The sequence below is a fragment of the Hippocampus guttulatus genome, chromosome 4 (genome assembly GCF_054856545.1).
Source record: "Hippocampus guttulatus isolate MCC_2025c chromosome 4, RoL_Hgut_1.0, whole genome shotgun sequence".
Classification (NCBI taxonomy): Eukaryota; Metazoa; Chordata; class Actinopteri; order Syngnathiformes; family Syngnathidae; genus Hippocampus; species Hippocampus guttulatus.
The window spans coordinates 5,537,067-5,556,232 of record NC_141264.1 but is presented as its reverse complement, the minus strand read 5'-3'; the positions used below and the strand labels follow the sequence as shown (position 1 = coordinate 5,556,232).

Sequence of the window (19,166 nt, the reverse complement as noted above, 5' to 3'; positions counted from 1 at the left end):
AAAAAAACTCAGGAAAACCCTATTAGAACATCTGAACTTTTCCAGGCTTACTCAGAAATACTTTGATGGCTGGCAGTTGTGTGATGGCTCCCATTGAACCATGAATTTGAATGTGGATGGCTAATTCGGAACACAGCCAAATTTCAGCTCCAAGAGCATGTGCACAGAGGCAGAGAAGGCACTGAGACCACTGGAGCAGTTTGCTCACGAAGACTGAGCCATAATACCCTTCGACAGCTGCAGAATTCTTCATCGACCGTTCTAGAAATGGGGTGACTGCAGAGATTTACTCCAAAGGGTATGCAACTAAATATTCACACTATAACACCAAACGTATCACATATACGACAATACATTTTTAGCCGCGTGTTTGTTGTTTTTTCCTCAAAAACCTGATGTATGATGGCTTTCTAGTCACCTTGCAAGATGGCCATAATTGAGAAAAGAGAGACACTTGATTTTGAAGAATTACTTATTCAGAGTTTAAGCTAAGTAAAAGTTGAAAGATCTTACTGAGACAACATCACATACAGTTAGTGGGTGGATACAATGTGAAATTACTCAATATTTTTTAATAAGTGTGAAAGTGAAACCGTATTAAAAGTGTATAAATTTTGGAACATCAGGTGCGTAAAGTCATGAAACTCTGCATCAGAAAGGTCACTGTTATTTTTATATTTTTTGGGGGGGATGAAAATGTTATAAAATCTTTGATTTTTCAATTTATGATATGTTTAAATTATATAATTAGGTCCGATAAGAGCAAAAAATAAATAAAGACAAGTTGCATAACTTTGTGTATTATAAGTTAGGTGTTGCTATGGTGTATCTGCTAGTACATTAATTACTTTTGCTTTCTGATTTTCACAAATAAAGATCACAAATTACAGAACAAAATACACAATAACCTGTTTTGTGTGTGTGTCTGTGTTTTTTGAATAGCAAACAAAATGACACCCTTCAAAAATTATGATGTAAGAGAATCCAAGTGATGTTGAGCAGCTCTGGGAAGATGACAATAAAGAGGAGGAATCGACTCTTACTGTAAATACTGACGAAACTAAAGATAATAGTGATGATGAGAAAGACCCAGAAGAGGACAAAACAGAATCAAAATTAATGTAGAAGCAGCCGGCAGGGGGCCAAACGAAAAGTAAAGGGTAAATTGGTGTCAATGGAAAAATAAGGACTCAGGGGAAAGGCTTGATTGGACACCACATATGTATTTTAATGACTTTGTAACCAAGGAAATGCGACCTGGAATTGCAGAGGCTAGTATAAATGCCCAACACACGAGATTATTAGGAGATTTCAGGCCTCCCAACATGAATAGAATGTTTGTGCCCCACAAAATTAATTTTAAAAAAAAGAAATAAAATGGTCCTCTTCTATTGCCTCTTCTTCTATTGAAGAATTTGAAGCATGTTGGTAAATGTATCAAATATGATGCAAATCAAAAGTCATTGGTGGCAGGGATTTGTTCAACTTTGATCAAAAGGATCAATAAAATTAGCTTCATGTTCAAAGAATCTGAATTCTCTGTCAACTATTTCATGCATCAGGTTTTATAGGGCTGACTTTAGGGCACCATCAATTCAGTCACCAACATTTCAGACATGGTGACCGAAACGACCGATGATGATAAACAGAGTCCACTTGTGTGTAATCCGCCTCGGTATAAATACATTTGCTCTGTAATAGTTGTTCAAAATAGTGCAGTCGGCGAGAGCTTTGCTTTTTGTTGTTTGAGTCTTTTGTTTTGTCATATGGCGTTTGTTGTCCTTTGCGTGGACCCGATGTGAACTGTTTTTCAGCGTTTTGGCCACGACATTCGTCGAAGGAGAAGAATCCGTGCTTGATGGATGCACCCGTGTACAAGCACTGGTTTGGATTTTAATGGGGAGGAATGTCGGCGCTATTTGACTGTTGCCACTGGCGCTTATGTTTTTCACAACCCCGTTTTGCTCAGTGGAGATGTTGGACACACTGCCTTGGTGAGGTTTGATGGATGGCTGCTGGAGCAGAGGATGAGGAGTGAGGAGCGTCGGCGCATAGCGCAGATGCGTGTTTGGAACTGAGAGTCGTCGCTCAGAATTGAAGCGGATTTACATGGGACAAGAAAAGTGAACTAAGCCAATCTTTTTTTTTTTTCATCAATGGACGCTATGTCAATGGACGGAGGAACTGGAAGAGGCTGGGGAGAGCCTGCAGGCTTCCTTGCCAAAGCTGTTGGCTCTGTGACCTGACTCTCGATAAGCAGATGGATGAATGAAATCTTAAGTTTAAAGTGGCAAACTAAATATTGTGCCACACAGCAATTTAAAAGTATAGCGTCGTTAGGAATTGCGTATTAAGGCTCTTGCATTTATCTATGCACATATGTATAGCCTAGCTTCAAATAATATAAATATCACACATTGAAACATGTTCAGCTAGATGCAATACAAACGTTTGTAGTTAAAAAAAAAGCCCTAGGAGGGAAAAACAAATTAAGCACAATGTTATGCAATGTAAACTTTATTTACATGACAAAAATAAAAACAAAAACAACAACAAAAAAATCACAGACGTAATGCCATGCTCTTTCAACCCTCGGCAGCAAGGTTTTCCTTCAGTGGGATGAAGAGCTGAACGCAAGAGTCGGTTTGAAGCGCTTTTTCGTTACACTCATATTAGCTCTGAAAACATGTTCCAAAGAAATGTCTGCGTTAAACGCGGACATTACATTAGTACATAACATACAAACAGTATTTACAGGGACTCACAGTGCCCATGCTAGGGATGAAACTGTTTACGGTGGATGGCTAAAATTGCAACTCTAAATTATCTTCATCGTTCTCGTTAACGTGCTGAGCTGATCTGTGCGCGGCCCTTGCTATGGGCAGAAAGAACAAGGGAGTGACAAAGAGCGGGCTACACATTTTACATAAAAAGGTGGGTCAAAAGAGAAAACACAATCATTGTCTGTCCATTCATTCATTCATTCCTGTGGTGGTGTTTGGGGAACGGTGAGTTATCGCTGAAATGCAAGTCAGCCCTCGGGTTGCAGACAACGCTTTGTCTTGGAGTCTCAAGTACAAACAGTTATCAGATGGATAAATTGCGCGAGGTGACCAAAAGTCCTTTAAAAGAGTCAATCAAGTAGAGCCAACTTGAATTCATGAGTCATAGGTTTGTAACTATTGTCTGCTTGAAATTCAGATTGTACTTTTGTTAAAATCGGCATGACTAATCTGTACCGAGTAGCCAGTGTGCATAAATTTGGTGTTTATGTTCAGTAATACATTGATCAAATATTTCTATTTGAAAGAGAGAGAACTAACGTAGCCTCCAAATAAATTGTGGAGTCCCACCACCATTCAATTTGTCATCATAGCCATTGTTAAGTATTTTGGGATGTGTGCGAAAATTCCCTTTGGTTACAGCGGTTGACAAGTTATAATGCTAGAAAGTACACAGGGTTTACCAATTTCATGTTTTTTGTATTCAAAATAAAACTTTTTTTTTAAGGTTTCTGGAGCGTGCATCTGAGATTTTTGTCTTTCACCCAAAATAAGCTGGAAAAGGCTACAGCCTACCCTAGCGACCCTAGTGAGGACAAGTGGCAGAGAAAATGGATGGATATCGTAATACCGACAATGGCGTTGTGAAATTTTTACATGGTTCCATCTCTAGTCCACGCACAGCACAATCGACTTCAACACATCCCGATATGGCTCTGCGCAATTAAGAATGGCAACAATACAAGACTAGGGTTTACTGTGGATGTCAATCCACAGTAAAAAGCAGTGGTTATTCAGCCTTAAAACACCAGAAATCTGTTGTGAGGTAAAGACTGGCAACTTTTTAATCAAAGGATAAACACAAGAACTGCCCCCCTCAGTTGAGTCTGCCATAAATTCCGCAATGCATTAGTTTGCATACAATCTCAATCAACGCAGCTCTAGCACAGATGAGCATCTAAAAAAACAAACAAAAAAAAAACGCTTGAGCTGAATTATCTATTGGATTTTTTTTTTTTTTTTATATACACAGGAAGAGTGGCGTTTAGGTTCCAAATGTCCATTATGAGCGCAGGAAGAGAAACAGAACGTGCCATAAAACGTGGATGCCGGTTACGACCAACAGGTGGTACGACTGCGGAGTTCCTACTCCCGATTGTTCTTTATACGTTCCAGACGCTTTTTGAGGTCCCCCAGGTTAGCCGCGGGCGAGGCCGAGCGGGTGTGCGCATTGGACGGCGAGCGTGGCTGAGTGTTGTGTTCCTGCTGATAGAGCTCTCTGGACTCTTTGAGCTGTGACAACTTGCTGTGGAGCATGTCTGTGGAGGAGGCCACCGATGGCTTGGATGACAGTAGCGAGGAGACGGGGGCTCGCTGTTGGGGCTCATCATCACCTCCACCGATGCTCTGCAACACACGGGCAAAGACAAGTACAGTAAATATTCCCATCCCCGGAATTCTATGGAAAGGAATATACTTCACCCGGAATAAAAACCTATGCATTAACATTTTGACTACGATATTACGTGTTACCGGAACTTGCGTAAGCGGAAATTCCACTATCCGTAACCCGGATGGAGGTGTAATGCCGCGGGAGCTTAAATACACGCAACGCCCACCCGATGCGACGGAAAAGACAACGCTGAAACAAGTTTTCACTTCGCGTTTTTCGATCATCAGATTCTAAATGACGAGTTTTTATTGCCGTGCGTTTTACTGTAATTGTGAATGATTTTAACTTTATTCACTTACGTCCTGTAGAACGCGGCACTATCTTAAAAGCAGCACCCACTCGACATGACCGAAGAAACGTGTTCGCTTCGCCGTTTTCATTCATCAGATTCGAAACGAAGACGTGTAAGCGACTTTTTATTGGCGTGCGTTTTGCTGTAATTGCGAAAGATTTTAACTTTATTCACTTACGTCGTGTAGATCATCGCATCGAAACGTAGAAGAACTGTAACGACTGGAGCGGAGCGAGTGAAATGCATGCGTTTGAGCGAGGCTAGACACAAAGTTAAAAAGATCCAGCAGACACTTGGAGTCGGAAAGACGCAAATCTACGAAACTTTAAAAAACAAGGCATCGATTCAACCCCTGATGACAAGCCACCATCCAGCAAGGAAGCAATGCAAATGGCAACAAAAATCCTTCAGTATGCACAAGAATTACCAGACATCGGTGATCAACGGGACAGTTACTTGCAACTAGCAAGAAAACTGTATGACACGCAGGCAAACATTGTCATAAACCAAAGAATGCATCCAACAAAACAATCCAAAATACACATTTTTTTCCCCAAGACAGAAAAAAATAAACATTAAAATACTGTACGTATTTTACTGTTGTGATTTTTTTGGGATACACCTGTATTGCAGTTTTTGGACAGTATATTTTTGTATTTTATTGATTGTGTTGTTACACGTGCATTTTGTCAACATACTTGCAGGTTCATAAAGGACATGTACCATGCTCATTTCCCAAATGAGGAATTTCTGTTATGAGGATGATAGAGAAATCTATGAACAAAATTGTATCATGTTTAAAGTTTCGGTTAATTTGGGCATGTCTGGACATGCTCAGCGCAGAGGTGTCGGCCGTTTGGGCGGAGGGCCTTTTCTTGAGTAATCACGTCAAAGCAAGGGGGGCGAAGGCTAGATTCAATCACAGAGTGGGAATAAACAAATTGGGAACAAAGAGTTGTTGAATACCAAAAGACAGTTTGGGAACAGCTGACGCGCCCAGGTGGACATTAGTCATCAGCAAAGTCTGTGACTTGTGTATTCGGGTAGATCAGATCACTACAGAGGGGCCGGACCGGGGGGCGCGGTATGCAAATCTCTGGGGCAGTGTCTTTCTTGTACTTTGCAATAAAAGTTCGAACCGGCGGAGAGGGAGCAGAGTGTGTATCATCGGAGCAACTAACCGTCGTTCGCTCTCAGAGATCCGCTCCCGCCGATATTGAAGACAATTTTCCTGTGTGCCGAGTCATTTCTTTAACTTTGTCCGAGAAAATCTCTGACACAGGACAAATTGGACAGCACAAACACGAGTCCGTACTCGAGAATATTTACTGTATATCAGTCCAAATACTAAATTACAGGCCGGGGTTCCAGAAGGGTGCTTCCTGCATTGAAAACACATCATGCACAAAATAAAGTGGTACCTGGGCTTACAAGTGCCCCAACTTAAAAACCTTTCAGGTTTCGAGCTGCCCCTAGGAGGGCAAAACACAGGGTGAACATAACACATATCAGTATTTGTTTATTTTTTAAATTGCTATTGATTTGGTTTATTCATATTTTACTTTCTTACATATTTATTTTCTTGTCCTTTAAAAATTGCTTCAAGATGGGTTTAAGGATTCAAGGAATTTTTCTTTCGCCCAAATCCAAGGAGCTCATACCAACACATATTTCCACATGACATGGCACAAAATACAATCCCTGAGATCCCAGGTTAGCCCAGTAAGTCCCAAGACAATAATATATGATAAAATAATTAAGATATTAGGGTAATGCATAAAAATACAGAATGACAATGCAAAAGACTTGAATTTCTGTAACCCACAATCAAAACAACTGCACAAGAAATTTTGGAGCAACTCCATAATAAATTAGAGTGTTTCCTTCAGCCAAGAGGGAAAACAATGGTGATGATTAATAACTCCATGGTCATGTAACAGTGTTACAAAATCAAGGTTTGAACGGGTGACAGTGCATGAAAAAAAAATAAAAATAAACAACTCACCCTGGTGTTTTCTAGGCCTTGCCTCTGGCGTAAGATCTTGAGTCTCTCGTAGTAGACCGCTGGCTTTAGATCTTCATCATTACTGCTCAGACTGTTGTCAGCAGCATGCTGTGCAATCACTGCAGAATGACACTTGACTTTGCTATTTGTCGACAAAGCTCAATAGCAGTTTTTGTCCATTCCCTTACCTGCTGGGTTCTGAATGCGAGGTTTGCCCTCTCGCTCGGACTCGATCATCCGAAGCCCTCGCTCCACGTAACTCTGGAAGAATGGGCTTGTGCTTTTGAGGAAGGGCTCAAGGTCCACATCGGTACACTTTTGTTTGTACTCGTACAGCTCTGTCAAACCCTGGGGATATTCAGGTACAAATATTTAATGAAATTCTTCGAACGATGCCCCAAGATCTGAATATTTTACAAAACAAAGCCGAAGAACGCTCAAACGGACCTCTTTAGTGTTCTCCTTGGAGCCGATCTTCTTGAAGATTTCACTCAGAATGTCATGGACCTTTGCCTTTGGCATGCCATCCTCCTGGGGACAAATTTTTTTTCAGTTCAATTTTCAAACTTGAATGTCACCTTTAACTTTATTTTACCTCCAACAATGCTGTGGTATTTTTTTTAATCTATTTTCAACCCTGGAGAACCCAAGAACCCTGTAACATTAAATAATAGAACTGAACATAATATAAAACATGGACCCTAATATGCCTTGCTGTCTGAAGTAGTTTTAGATGAAAGAGGAGAGTGCGATGTATGCCACTGACACGATTGTTACTTGTTTGGAACTATTAGTTGATTGACAGTAATATTGTGTGAGAGATTATGTGTGAATAACTGCTCCAAGTGAAATTGCTGTTTCAGTAAATATTTGCATTTTGCACATAGAAAACTGATCCATGATTCCATGTTGATGAGAGCATTAAAACGGGAAAAAAATAGGACAAAAAATATCAAAGGAAATTCAGAAACGATAAATGTGTGCGTAATCACGATTAATTTTGAGTTAATTATGACAGTTGTGTTTTAATCGCGATTAAATATTTTAATCGTTTGACAGCTCTCGTTCTAATGCTATATAAACATGGAGCCTACCAAAATAAAATTTGGACTCTTTTTCCATTCTACAGCAATCGGCATTACAAAATCGCTAAGTTTCATGAAAATGGCGATTCCTGGGCAAAAAACTGAGAAAAAGAGCTTTTTGTAAAAGCATGCATTTCAATCACGTGAGGCACCACTGACACCTACTGGTCGCTTTTTTACATGATTTACAATGCAAACGGCTTATTCTCATTCACAGATTGCATCAGACCCTCCTCCTCACTATGACTCAAAAAAAAAAAAAAAATAAAAAAAAAAGACTTAGATGTACAAGTACGTCCTTGGTAGGCAGGGCCCAATTTTAAAAAGACGTACAAGTACGTCTTGTGGAATGAAAAAACTAATCTTTCCAAAACAATAAAACACATTTTTGCTGTGGCGACTGAGGTATTGGAGCACTGCTTGAAACATTGCACAATGCTGCTTAACACTAATCAGAGATGAAAGTGGACTTTTCTGAAAATTCTGGAGAAAAAAATAAATGCCCACACACACACACACACACACACACCTGGCCGATCACGCATAATTAGTTTACACAAAACGCTATTCAAATACTCGACATTCAATGATTAATCTTCCTTTTGTGTGCACACGTGTACCCTTTGTGGCTTACGTTCTCGCCGAAATTTCGAAATCTCTGAGATATGGCGAGGCCATGAGAATGCGAGGCGAGGGTATTACTGTTGTGGTGACGCCACTCAAGTTGCTCTAGCCTTCCTCTGTGGAGTTCGCAAGTTCCCCCTGTGTCCACGTGGGTTTTCTCCGGTTTCCTCCCACATTCCAAAAACATGCATGGCAGGCTGATTGAACACTCTAAATTGTCCCTTGGTGTGAGTGTGAGCACGAATGGTTGTTCCTCTCTGTGTGCCCTGGGATTGGCTGGCAACCAGTTTACAATGTCCCCCGCCTACAGCCCGAAGAGAGGGATAGGCTCTCGCACACCCGCGACCCTCGTGATGATAAACAGATTACAAAATAGATTAATGGATGGATGAATATCTAAAACTAGAATATATTGGAGATTCATGCAATCATAATACTGTATACTGTCGAAGTCTACTCTATTTAACTAACCTCAAATGGTAATACCATTTGCATACATTTATTACTTAAATGCAATATAACACTGATTAGATACACATTAATTTACATTAATCGTGTTACTCACCATGTGCAGACCACCCTTTTCGTTACCTCGGTCACTCTTGCTACCAAACAGGTTACCAGAGTGTTTGACAGCCCGCCTTAAATAGGTCTCCAATTCAGATTCATTTCGATTCTCAATCATTGAAAAGTGGTCCAGGATCTGTTGATCAAGAAAGAGCTGAGTAACTACATTTTTACAATACAGTATAACAAAAGCAAAAAAAACATCCAATTTTGACGTTTTAAAATGTTTGTTCACTCTCGTGTACTTAGAGTGGCATTTACGATTCAATGTACCTCCGCTATCATGGTTCATGTTCACTGATATTAGTATTTAGTGCATGTTCCTAAAATGAGATTTTACTTCAATGGCAAATGAGTCGGGAAGAAGGAAAACAAAACATTGCCTGTTACAGAACATTAAGATTTGTTACCTTAGCCCCAGTAAGCTTGCAAAGTGTGTGTAGTAGAGTCTTGAGGGTTCTGTGTGTAACGTTTGGCTGCTTTAGTTTCTCTTTGGGGAAAGCCTTCATGATGTTGTGAACATCGAATAAAATCCGATCTAGGTTGATGCTGTTGATGGTCTCCGGGAGGTGGCGGATGAGCCTCCAGAGGCACTGAGTAAACAAACACACGTCACATGAACTTTGATTTCTGTTTAAACACACCGTCTACACACTTGCAGTTTTGTGTTCTTAGCTGAGAGACTTGCCTTCATCACCAGTTCAGAGAACATGGGGGACCCGGCTGTTGGGCCCATAGTGTCTTGAAGCATCACCAATAGGGCACTGCACAGATTCAACAGATTGAAAGATTGCCATTACATGAAAAAAATAAAAATACACAAACACATTTTTAAAATCTATATTATATCAAGTGCAATTTCAACTGATATTGATTGTGCGTCTATCAAGATACATACTGAATTATCGTCCAGCCCTACAAAAAATTCAAATGGACTGCTTGATAACTCCCACTTTTCACAACTCGCATTCCATAATACATTTCAAAACCGGCACAATGTCCCCTATTTGACTGTAATTGTTTTTCAATGTTTTGCAATTATTGTTGCTGTAGTTAGTCTTGGTTTTGTTCCTCTTCATATTGAAGACAGATGCAACCCCATAAATGATTTCTCAATAATTCAATCAAGACTGAAGTTCAACCTGATATTTTCATGTGTCCTGTTTGTTACCGAGGGCTCATTTACCTAATTATGTTGGTCTGGTCAGACTTCTCCAGCACTTTGACGACGAGAATGTTTACAGATCTGATGACCTGCTGCCCCTCCTCTGTGTCCTCCACTCTGCTGTCCAGGATCAATGTTATCAGGCCATGAATCAAGTCCTTCAACACACCCATGGATGCCTCTCTCGCCAAAGACTCCAAAGAAAATAACTGAGGACAAGAATAAGGAATCCACCTGTCTTTCCACCTCGGGCTCATCCAATAACATTCATTTGTGGAAGATACTTACAGACAGCATGTTGCCAAGGATGCAGCTATATAGTTTAAATATAACCTTCTTGTCCAGCCTGTCATCTGCCATGTGGGTATTATTGATGAGCCTCAGCTGCATGATGGTGGCAATGAGGAACTGGTCAATGTGTCCTGACATGACCTCTGCCTTGTTCTCCTGCCACAATACTTCATCAATCTATGAGGACAAAGCATTTTTTCCCCATGAATATAGATATATCACACATACTGATGTAATACTTGGCAATTTTCTCAGGTTTTTGCATCTTAGTTTTTGAAGACACTGGTTATCAGGAAGAACTGCATCCGTTTGCCTTTCAGAGAAGACAAGCAAAAGCTATAGGCTATAGGGCTTTTCACCAAAAAGTCAAAAGTAAGGGTCACAACAGATATGTCGCTTTCTTCGTATTTTTTAAGCCATTTGGTTATTTCTGCTTCATTTTGCACTTGCGATGACAATTAATAATGCTTGCTGGGGCAAGATTTTCAATACTACTGTAGTAAATGTGGTGAAACAGCAAGTGTATTCTTTTTTAAATTTTATTCCAAGCATGCAAGAGGAAAAAAAAAATAAATTGCGCAAGAGGGCAAACATTGTCTTCTACACACATTTGTAATCAAACATGCAAATTGTTAACATTACTTCGAACAAGGTGTGCATGAAAAAATTAATAAATAAATAAAAAACTTGGATGGTGGTCTACTTGCACCAAGTTAACAAGTAATACATCTGGTGATATACAACATTTTGATAAATTACAAGGCTCAAATGTCCAATGTTTGCTAAAATGTGACTAGTAGAAAAGGAGAGACCCGACTGTGTTCTGGTTACTGAACCTCTTCTGCATGGAGTTGCTGTTCAGAGAATCCATTTTGATTAAAAAAAAATCAGTGATCCATACAGGACCAAACACTTGCCGCAGGTGACGTGACGAGTGATTCATAAAAAGAAATCTGCATATTAAATAGAAGCCTTAGAGCTGTCGAGATAATCAACACAGTAAAGGCCAAGCGGTGATCTTTACCTGTGCAAGTGCCTGTATGCTGGTGTTAATGTCTCCACTGGCCACCTGAGAGATGACAAAGTTTATGGTGGACGCAGTACTGTTGTGGAGGTCATCCAAGTGTGGAGAAATGGTACGCATCCTAAAGAGAGCGAGAGAGAGTGACACACACACAACAGCAGCATTAATATGAACATTAACTTCCACGTGCAAGATCGGTTCAAGGTATCTCTTATGCGCCTGGGTTAGACATACTTGGGCTCAGGGATCACAATGGGTTCCAGCAGCTCATCAAGCTTGTGCTGGACAAGATCCGGCAGCTCGTTTACTCTGCTCTGGTCCATCTCAATCATGTCCAGGTCTAATTGGAACTCCTTGGGGATTGGCATGTGAGAGGACTCACTGTGATGGGCATTTTGACGGGCTTGACTGGGGAAGACAAACGTATGTCAAGTTAAGTGTAAACTAATAAGCTGGGCACGGTGATTTCTTTTTTTATATGAGTATATTGAGCAGGACTTTTAAATGATATTTTATAGATTGACTGAATCAATTGCCCTGAACATTACCAAAGACGTAATGCCTATTAATACATTCCAAAAATAATAATAGTAATAAATAAAAATAAATCAGGGATGTGTCGAGGTTTGAAACTTTTGACCCAAGGCATACACGTCTAAATATTATGCCAAAGTTGACCTCACAATTCTAGAGTTTGGTTGAAGCCAGTGAGAGAGCTGGAGGTGACGTGTCACTCTTTCACAGCAAAAATGGACTAGCTCACAATGCAGTTTTATCAGCTTTAGGATGTTAAATCATTGAACATGTAAATGTTACAGATCATGCCTACATAGAGTGGCTTTAAACGGTCCACACCCCTGTTGACATTCCAGGTTATTGTGATGTAAAAAAAAAAAAAAAAAAAAGGTCAAAGATAAAAGACCTTTTTCCCACCAATATGTCTTATATATCCAGGGGTGCACATAAGTGGGGTGCTGGTACGCAAGAGTACAGAAAATAATGTGCACACCAGAATGTCAGAGCGCTTTTGCACGGTAAGCTTGATTGCGTCTCCGTCAGCTCAAGGTTGGCTCAAGTCAAATTCAAGTGAGCCGCCATGATTACTTCCAAGAGTAAACTTAAAAGCCAAGTAAGGCATTGTTATCCATGCACTGTATTACTTGTTACAGGGATGGCAATGGCTAGTGATGGAAAAAAAAAACGGAAAGGGGCGTGGCCTGGACGGGCCGTCGCGGTTGGCGTGGCCACTTACAAAAGTGGCACTAAACATGCTGAAGATGAAGTGTATTCAATTTACACACTATTTGAAACTTTAACAGAAAAAAAATCCCAAGATTGTTCACTATTCTTTCAAGTGAAAATTTGTGCAATTTTGCTTATGCATTCCTGTGAGCACCAATATGTAACTTCAAATTTGCTGCTCAAAATCAAAAACTAAAAAAGGAAACACATTCCCTGCCATATTTAAGATTTGATCATTACTTGTATTCATAAAGTGTTGTGTAAATGTGATAAAAAGCTGTTGATTCTTACCTCATATAGTGATAGTCCCACACTGTTTACTATATATGGGTTATGAATGTATTTTATTATATAAAGTGGATGTCTATTTACAGTATATACAACAATATACAGTTTCATGAAGTAGAATACTTTATTTTCTCTTCATTTTAAGCTTTTTAGCAAGGGCTAAAAGCTTTTTGATCCTCTCCGTCTTTTTCCACTCTTTTTAGCCAACTCCTCTTGTTTTTACACATGCTCCAGGCTGTCGAAAAGCGCTTGAGATCGAGTAGTTACTTTTCAGTAGAAATGTCTGTTTTCGGTGTTTCACGGAGGTTGCGTGACTCTGTAAAGCTTTCCATCCTCTCGATCCGTATAGAATGACATCATCACGCAATGTACACAAAGCTTTACCGGCGACAACGAGCTTTTTCACGAAATCCGACACAAGCACAACGGTTCCTCTTTACTGTTTCTACTGGGGACACCGTCAGCTTTCTATCCAACCAGTCCCATCGAAACGTGTTTTTCAGATCCGCATCTATCTGACGCACTTTAGCTTCATCGCAAGTCTCGATAACATTCGGCATTCGCGAGAAAGGGTTTTAGGAAGGCGAACACGGAATGGTTGTGATTTGCATTTGCCGATATAGCGACCAATCAAAACAGGTAAGACATCATACACGTCCAATCACGGGGCTGTTTACAATCGGAAGATGGAAAGACTGATCAGGAGAGCTCGTGAAAACTCGACGATAAGGTACCTGACCCCCCCTAAAATGTTCTCAACGGATTTAGTCTGTTCACAAAAATGATCAATTTAAGAAATAAAACGGCGGACTTCCGCGTATCCGCGGAAAATTGCCATCCCTGTTGTTAAGCTTTTATTTTGATGACGCCCCTCACGGCGCGTTGCATAGCAGCTTATTAACAACCGTTATAGTGGCTGGCTTGAGAAAGCTGGCTCCTCGTAAAGGACTGGCGGGACTGCCGCCGATGAGACTATCATCTCTGTCCGTAGTGCAAAAAGATTGGCCACTGGACCGCTGCCCCAGAGAACGCTCCTGAATTAGCTTAGCTGATCACAGGGTCCTCTACAGCAAAAAAGTTGTTACATTAAAATGATTTAAATAGTGAATGTTGAATGCATCAACAATTACCCCAAAAAATAAATCATGCCTTCATTGCCCCAACTTTTTTGTGCAGAAAATACTTTAAGAGTAGTGTACTGCTAACATGAGGACCACAGTTGGCGCAATTCATCAGCCTGATTGGAGAAGTTCCAGAATACGTGATGACACCTTTAAGCTCATCAATTAGGTCAGGTGGTCGGAAGGGAGAAAAAAAATAAGCACCAAACATCTGGTGCTCATTTGACACCAAAATTATTATGTGCACCCCTGCTTATAACCTATACAACTCAAAAAATAAAATACAATTCAAGTTGATAAAGTGTGCACACCACCGTCCTATAACGGGATAAGAGCACTTTCATATTAGTGCTGGTTTATTATGCCTAATATTTCTGTGGAGGTGGAGGCAAGTTGGGGGGAGTTAATGGGGGGTGGCTTTTTGGAGTAGGAGAAATGTAGCAAATTCTAGAAGGGGGGAGAAAAACAAAGCTAAATTTGTTCTAGATATAGAATGGTTTGTAAAGTCTGTTCAAAAATGAGCCCAGGTGTCAAATTCATTTTGTCAAATTCACATGTTGCTAATCTTCAACTAGCCAACACTTAAAATGACTTAAATTTGACAAAGACGTTACCATATTCTCATAACCGTTTTCCACAAACTTTTCTACTAGCAGGGCAGGATACCGGGCAGGTGACCTTTGTAAAAGAAACAGCGTTTCATGTACAATTCACCGAGGGTACTGGCAAAGTATGTGTATCTGAAGGGCCGAGAGAAATATTTTAAGATGTTACATGTGAGCTACGATAGTTAACGCGCCACAAAAGTACGTCCCATCCCTCCGCATCAGGTCTCGACGAAAGTAGGCAGTGATTTTCACAAAATCTTATGTCTACTTTATTTTTCTAATTCGTTCATTTTTGGGCCCGTTGTGGCTGTTGCTCACTGTGGCATGCGAGTGGGTGTAAGTGACTGTGTATGCGTGCATGTGCAATAACGGGTTGATCGCGGGAGGTTGTCCAGAGAGTCATTCCTCTACATCTGCAATCGTCATGATAACCCCGCCCCCGATGTAGTTGGTGCCAGAGTCTGGCCGATCAAATAATTGGGGCCAGTTTAAGCACCAGAGCTAGAGCTCATTTCAGTGGTGGAAAAAGAAAGAACTTCTACTAACTTGGACAATGGCCCGGATTCAGCACTCGCGCGGTCGAAAAGGGCCATCAGAGGGCCAACATGTTCAATGCTGCCAATAAGTGACTCACCTACATGAAGTTCCTGAACCCTTGCTTTTATGTCAACATAAACATAGCCCCTAGTTGCACATAATTTAAGAAATCAGCCACATCATCAACTCCTAGATTTTAGGTTCCACTTACTAGGAGATCGAGATAAAACAAATGTTACACATGTTTAAGCATGAATAGCTAAAATGAACTTCTGTTTGAAACAATTTTGACCTTTTGATGTTATGCAGTGCAATTAAAAAAATGGATGAGTATTGAAGAAAAGAATTCCAAAAGGAACATTGGATGATCATTCGTACCGCACTCTCTTGTGAATGAGGCTAATCCAAAAGATGGTGTCCATTTCTATTAAGATGATAAAATTTGATTTTACGTTCTTAGCAAGGGACACAGACACAGGAGGAGGAGGACGAGGAGGAAGATGTACTCACATCCTATAAGTGCGATACATAAGTCTGCTCCGGAAAGGAAGGCAAGAAGAGTACAGAATAGGAGGAAATCACAGGAGAAAAGATGAGGAGTTAAGAGACATGCAGGCAGCAGGCCCACCTTCCAGCCAAAAGACACACATTTGCTTTCACTGTCAGATCCTGTCAAGTAAGTGCCATACATGGGGAAAGAAAGTACTGTACTGGGCCATGACAGCTATGGGAACGCAAAGAGAAAATTAGGAATTTGTCTCCCATTTCATTCCTACAGGAGTTTAGAATGTGTCGGGAGAATCTTTGCCCATTGATTCAGAAGTGCATTTGTCAAGTCACACTGGCTCACAACTTCCATTCTTATTCATCTGAAAAGTGTTTGACATGTTTAAATTCAGGACGGTTGAGTCAATTCTCATTTCACTTAACAACACCTTGAAGGATATTTCACTGAGCAATGGGACCATTCAAAATTGTCGTAAGATAGAAAATTCAAATACCGTATTTTCACGACTATAAGGCGCCATTAAAAGTCTTAAATTTTCTCCAAAATGGACAGGACGCCTTATAATGCAGAGCGTCTTGTGTATGCACCGAGTTCCAAAACCTGACTGACAGCCGACACGCTGTTTATATAGAGAAAAGGCGGAAGTGAGTGTGGACAGGCATGCGGCAAAGAAGTCGGCCAATCAGTGAAGGATGGGCGTGTAAGTGGACGCTAAAGGGACGCCCCTAGCAGGTACCAACACCTGTATAAAGTGTGGCTATGTGCATTATTGCAAAACAACTTTGTTTTGGTTTCTAAGAACCCCCGAAAATAAATTCTACAAAGAGACACGCCTACGAAGCTCAGTTCAAACTTCAAGCCATCGGTTATGCTTTTGGCATGCGTGCCCATCTCACAGCAGCGGTGAAAAACCAAGTCAAGCAAATGAACTCTGAGCTTGCCGTCATTCCCGGAGGCTTGACTAAATAACTCCAACCGCTGGACATCGGCATCAACCGGGCGTTCAAAGTAAAGTTGCGAGCGGCATGGGAACAATGGATGATCGCCACAATTTGCGAATGGATTGTGGCTGCTTGGACGAACGTGTCTGCTTGCACTGTTGTTTGAGCTTTTGGCAAAGCCGGCATCATTTCTGTGGAGCCACATGGCAATGAGAGTGACTCTGACAACGAGAGGGAACCCGGCGTTTTTGATGGATTACCGGTACTTGCACAATTGTTCAGTTCTGATACAGAAGATGAGGACTTTGATGGATTTCTGGGTGATGATTGATCAAAAAACGTGAGTACATTGTACGATGGCTAAATAAAATACAACCGAACTCAGTTTTGCTTCCGTTGCCTTTTTAAAAACGTGTTTTTAGCATGTATCCGTATATCTTGGCATGCTACCGTATGCTTCAAGCTAACGTGTTTTTAGCGTGCGCGCATGCATGCCGTATGTTTAAGCTGGCGTATGTTTTACCACTGTAGAACTGCGCCCAATAATACAGTGTGTTTTGTCTATGTGTCAAATACAGAAATAGCACCCGTTAATGAGACTGCACCCAACAATACGGTGCGCCGAATGGTCGTGAAAATATGGTAAGTAATGGGTCATGCTCGGGCCCCGATGTTTACTCTTGTTAATTAATGCATCTGTCTATAGTACATCTTTTAAGAGCAACCCAGCATGCAAGACTGTGAGGGGGGGAGGAGGGTAAAAGAGGAAAAGAGTCATCTTGAAACATATCCTGAGATGAAATAGATTAGTGCAGTGTGGAACTAGTATCACTAGTGGATGGTGGCATCCATCTGGTGGTACGCCAATCACTGTTCAGTTTCAACTTTTTGTTACAATACATTCTACACGTTTAATCTTTTTTTTTTAATTTTAAACTTCTCTTTATGTTAGCAAGGTAGGACATTAACCTTTATCACATTTTTTACTAAGGCCTTCTACCCTAATGTATTAGCTCCATAACTTACTATTTTAGTGTTAAAATCAAAACTTACAGTTGGTCAGTTCACATGAATGTGTTATTTTTACAAATTACTGATCATATGCTGCAAATTAGTTCGTCTCTTTGACGATGCAACGTTAACGGCTGAACAAATATGACATTTTTTGGGTCTCCTGAAGACTTTGGAGATACGAGGATTCCGCCTGACACCAGCGATACGTATATGATCCTTCATAAATTTGCACTCAAATGCCAAACATGGTTTCATTTAACTAACATTGGTGGTGCAAATGTTCCTTAGGGTAACCTACTTGAGTTTGTTGGGTTCTTCCTGTGCAGACTTGCGAAGGAAAGTGCCATTGGGGTTTGCTGAATGATCTCTTGGAGACCGCTCATTTGCACTCTGCTTGGCTGGAGCGGCAGCTGTCTTCCTCGCTGACGAACGTTTGATCCTCTCTTCCAACATGCTCATATCTTTGTCTGACAACTGGAAATGAGTGAAGCGGGTAGCGCAATGTCAATTTTGGGGATAAATTTGAAAGCCTGGACGACTGCAATCGTCAAACTTACATTCCCAATTAGTTTATAGACTTGGTCTCCACAGACGTTGTAGACGGCCACTACCGTGTTTAGAGCAGCATTTCGGACAGAAGTGTCTCTGTCACCAATGTGAACTGCGATCTCTTTCAGAGACTTGGCTGGAGCTGGTTGGCATACATTCATTCCATAGCCTTCTATCAAACAACCCAACTCCTCAAGACATTCTGTAGACATCAATCCAAAGACACATTGTAAGAATGCTTGCAATCACAGCGAGCAATAATATTTCAATAATGTAAAGCAATGACAGCTTGATTTATTATCATGACTCACCAGCTCTTTGTTTGGAGTTTTTGGACTTGGTACCATCCATGAGGTAAGGAAAGACCTTTGAAGCAGGGTAAACCTTACATAGCATGGCCAGTATTGCCCGGACATCTTTGCGAACCACATCCTTAGATTCCCCAACCTTTGAAAACAAAGAAAGAAGAACCAAGGCTTAGTTTATACACTGAAAAATGGCTTGTCTCGCCAGGTGTAGCGTGTGCTTACCTTGAGTAGAAGGTAGGGGACAAATGAGTTGGCCTCATACTCGGTGAGATGATAGTTCTCCCTGTCCAGCATGGTAAAAAGCAGCTTCAAATACTCCATCACTTTCATAAGGACCGTGGTGTTGGTGTCAAAAAAGCGCAGAGTGAACCACTTCAGAATTAAGTCCAGACAGCTTATGGTTGCATCACTCTCACTCTCCAACCTCTGCCAAATAAGACAAGTGCAGTGACTGCTTGAGATAATTCACAGCACAATCTATGGATCCAAACAGACAAGGAGCTGTGCATATGCCTGAAATTTCTTCGGAAAAAGGAAAAGTC

The 19,166-nt window shown here is 40.8% G+C and overlaps 1 protein-coding gene across 3 annotated transcripts in view; it reads right to left on the bottom strand.

Annotated features, from left to right (window-relative positions):
• Nucleotides 1–2,501: 2,501 nt before the first annotated feature.
• Nucleotides 2,502–19,166, bottom strand: part of ckap5 (cytoskeleton associated protein 5) — a 38,379-nt gene continuing 21,714 nt past the window's right edge. For 2 of the 3 annotated variants that reach the window (XM_086108213.1, XM_086108216.1), the window contains 16 exons: nucleotides 18,847–19,050; nucleotides 18,628–18,763; nucleotides 18,325–18,518; nucleotides 18,066–18,241; nucleotides 15,815–15,838; nucleotides 11,743–11,916; nucleotides 11,509–11,629; nucleotides 10,482–10,661; nucleotides 10,215–10,402; nucleotides 9,717–9,792; nucleotides 9,439–9,621; nucleotides 9,027–9,164; nucleotides 7,200–7,283; nucleotides 6,941–7,100; nucleotides 6,753–6,871; nucleotides 2,502–4,409 (listed from right to left, as the gene is read on the bottom strand). In XM_086108213.1, the coding sequence (XP_085964339.1) occupies nucleotides 4,149–4,409; nucleotides 6,753–6,871; nucleotides 6,941–7,100; nucleotides 7,200–7,283; nucleotides 9,027–9,164; nucleotides 9,439–9,621; nucleotides 9,717–9,792; nucleotides 10,215–10,402; nucleotides 10,482–10,661; nucleotides 11,509–11,629; nucleotides 11,743–11,916; nucleotides 15,815–15,838; nucleotides 18,066–18,241; nucleotides 18,325–18,518; nucleotides 18,628–18,763; nucleotides 18,847–19,050 (2,418 nt within the window). In that variant the 3' untranslated portion in view covers nucleotides 2,502–4,148. The remainder of the gene's footprint in view (nucleotides 4,410–6,752; nucleotides 6,872–6,940; nucleotides 7,101–7,199; nucleotides 7,284–9,026; nucleotides 9,165–9,438; nucleotides 9,622–9,716; nucleotides 9,793–10,214; nucleotides 10,403–10,481; nucleotides 10,662–11,508; nucleotides 11,630–11,742; nucleotides 11,917–15,814; nucleotides 15,839–18,065; nucleotides 18,242–18,324; nucleotides 18,519–18,627; nucleotides 18,764–18,846; nucleotides 19,051–19,166) is intronic. The other variant, XM_086108215.1, reaches the window with a different exon arrangement.